A 2,066-nucleotide genomic window follows, 5' to 3' on the forward strand; every position below is an offset into this window, starting at 1 on the left:
CACCCCCTTTTAAAACCCCCTTTCCTCCGCGGCCCCTGCACTCTTTGTGAATGAGGGCAGGGAACGCGGCCCTTCCCCCGCCCAGGAGCCACGCCAGACCGCCGCACTCAGAGGACTGTTTGTTAATAGTCCAATTAGATAATTGCCATCTTTCACTCCTTTTGCTCCGCATTTCCCATAAAGGAATGAATGGGGAGAGCGGCGTGGAGAGGGCTTCTGCCCCGGCAAGGTGACGAGAAGGGCTGGAGCATGCTCCTTGCACAAGGCCATGCGCTTGAATTGAATCATTGTAGCCTAATCAATGCTCTTATTGGATTACTGGCTGTTGCTTTTCTCAAAGATATTGTAGCAGAGACAATGAAATAGCTAGGGGAAAACTTTTTTTTTCAGCAGATCTCACATTTGAGATTTTCCTCTCTCTCTCTCTCTCTCTCTCTCTCTCTCTCTCTCCCTCCCTCTCTCTCCCTCTCTCTCTCTCTCTCCCTCTCTCCTGCTGGACTCTCCGAGTACAAAGCTGCCCTTTGAATGGGCTGCCTCTGGGCGGCTGGAGGTGCAGACATGAAAAAATCCAACTGGAACTAAACGAAGAGAGGTGGCAGTTTAAGATGGCTGTCAGCGTGGAGGTGTGCTAAGGAGTTCTTGGAGAGAAACGTTGGCTTTTTTTGAGTGTGGGGGAGATACTTTTGGGAAAAACTTTTTCTCCTCCCCACGCAGAGGCAACTGCTTTCTTCTGCTGCAGAGTGTGTGAGGGGCCACCCCCTCCCTTCAGCTCTGTCTGGCGAGTGTGGAGAAAACCCCTCTAGCCAATATGTGAGCGGGAGGGTCAAAGGCAAAGGGAAAGTTAATAATGCCTGCTAATGGTACTAACAATTCAGGATGAATCTTGTCAAAAGTTTTTCTGGAAGTGTAGGTCTTTGATTGTGTGTTTCCTGAAAGCAAGACCAATCATTTCCGTTTATTCACTGGCTAAAACCCTACTTGATTGGGGACAAGGACAGAAACCATCCATTACGATCTGATATATTATCCAAACAATTTAGTGTATTCATGAGGTAACCGAAACGTGGGGGCTGCGAAATTACCCGTAATCAATTGCAACAGCGAGTGTGCGTCCCCCCGGGTGTCGGACAACTACAACTCGCCGGCTCAGTAGCGGGCGGGAGCCGAAGCATTTCGGAGTTGCGCTGTTCGCTACCTGATCGCCAGGCTGGGGACATTGGACGTGCTCAGAGGACGCGGGCTCTGACGAGGCGGCCTCGCCGCTGCTCCACCGGGATCCTGGACTAGACCGACCGTCTCTCCGCCAGCGCGCCACTCTCCGGTCGCCGCTGACCCGCCCGCGGCCACCGAAGCCGCCCCGCAGGGACATTCATTCTCGAAGCCCGCCAGAGCTTAGGGGCTGCGTTGTAGGGGTTTTGTCTCCCTTTACCTTTTTATTTTTTCCTTTCTCCTTTTTTCTTCTTTTTTTGTGTTGTTTTTGCCTATGTTCGGGAAACCAGACAAAATGGACGTCCGGTGCCACTCGGACACCGAGGCCGCCCGGGTCTCGAAGAACGCACACAAGGAGAGCCGAGAGATCAAGGGCGCCGAGGGGAACCTCCCAGCCGCCTTCCTCAAGGAGCCGCAGGGCGCCTTTTCGGCGTCCGGCGCTGCGGAAGATTGTAACAAAAGTAAATCCAATTCGGCAGCCGACCCGGATTACTGCCGCCGGATCCTAGTCCGAGGTAGGGATGGGCAGGGCAGGGCTGTGGAGCGCGTTCTTTGGGGTCGACCCCCGGGCGGGAGCTGCTTTCCGCCGCCGACCGGGGAGCGGGTACCGGCTAGGACTTCGGAGAAAGTTGATGGTCTTCCCCTCCCCAGGCCGGCCTCCGGAGATTTAAAATCCTGGGGCTCACCTGGGCGCACTCTCCAGGGGCCTGACCCTCCAAGCCCAAGGGGCCCCTCCGGCCCCGCTGCAGGGAGAGCCGAAGGGCTGCGTGGACTGGGCCGGCCACCAGGCTGCGGCCTCCGACCCGGAGAAGGAGCAGGGAACTCCGGAGGACGTGTGCGCGCCCTGCGGTCTGGAG

General features: G+C 56.1%; 1 protein-coding gene across 1 annotated transcript in view; it reads left to right on the top strand.

Annotated features, from left to right (window-relative positions):
- The first annotated feature begins 1,466 nt into the window (after window positions 1–1,466).
- Window positions 1,467–2,066, top strand: part of Vax1 (ventral anterior homeobox 1) — a 5,511-nt gene continuing 4,911 nt past the window's right edge. Inside the window, exon 1 of the mRNA XM_010634661.2 lies at window positions 1,467–1,724. Coding sequence (XP_010632963.1) covers window positions 1,484–1,724 — 241 coding nt within the window. The 5' untranslated portion in view covers window positions 1,467–1,483. The remainder of the gene's footprint in view (window positions 1,725–2,066) is intronic.

Source organism: Fukomys damarensis, unplaced genomic scaffold (assembly GCF_012274545.1).
Source record: "Fukomys damarensis isolate Sample0158 unplaced genomic scaffold, DMR_v1.0_HiC HiC_scaffold_8, whole genome shotgun sequence".
Lineage (NCBI taxonomy): Eukaryota > Metazoa > Chordata > Mammalia > Rodentia > Bathyergidae > Fukomys > Fukomys damarensis.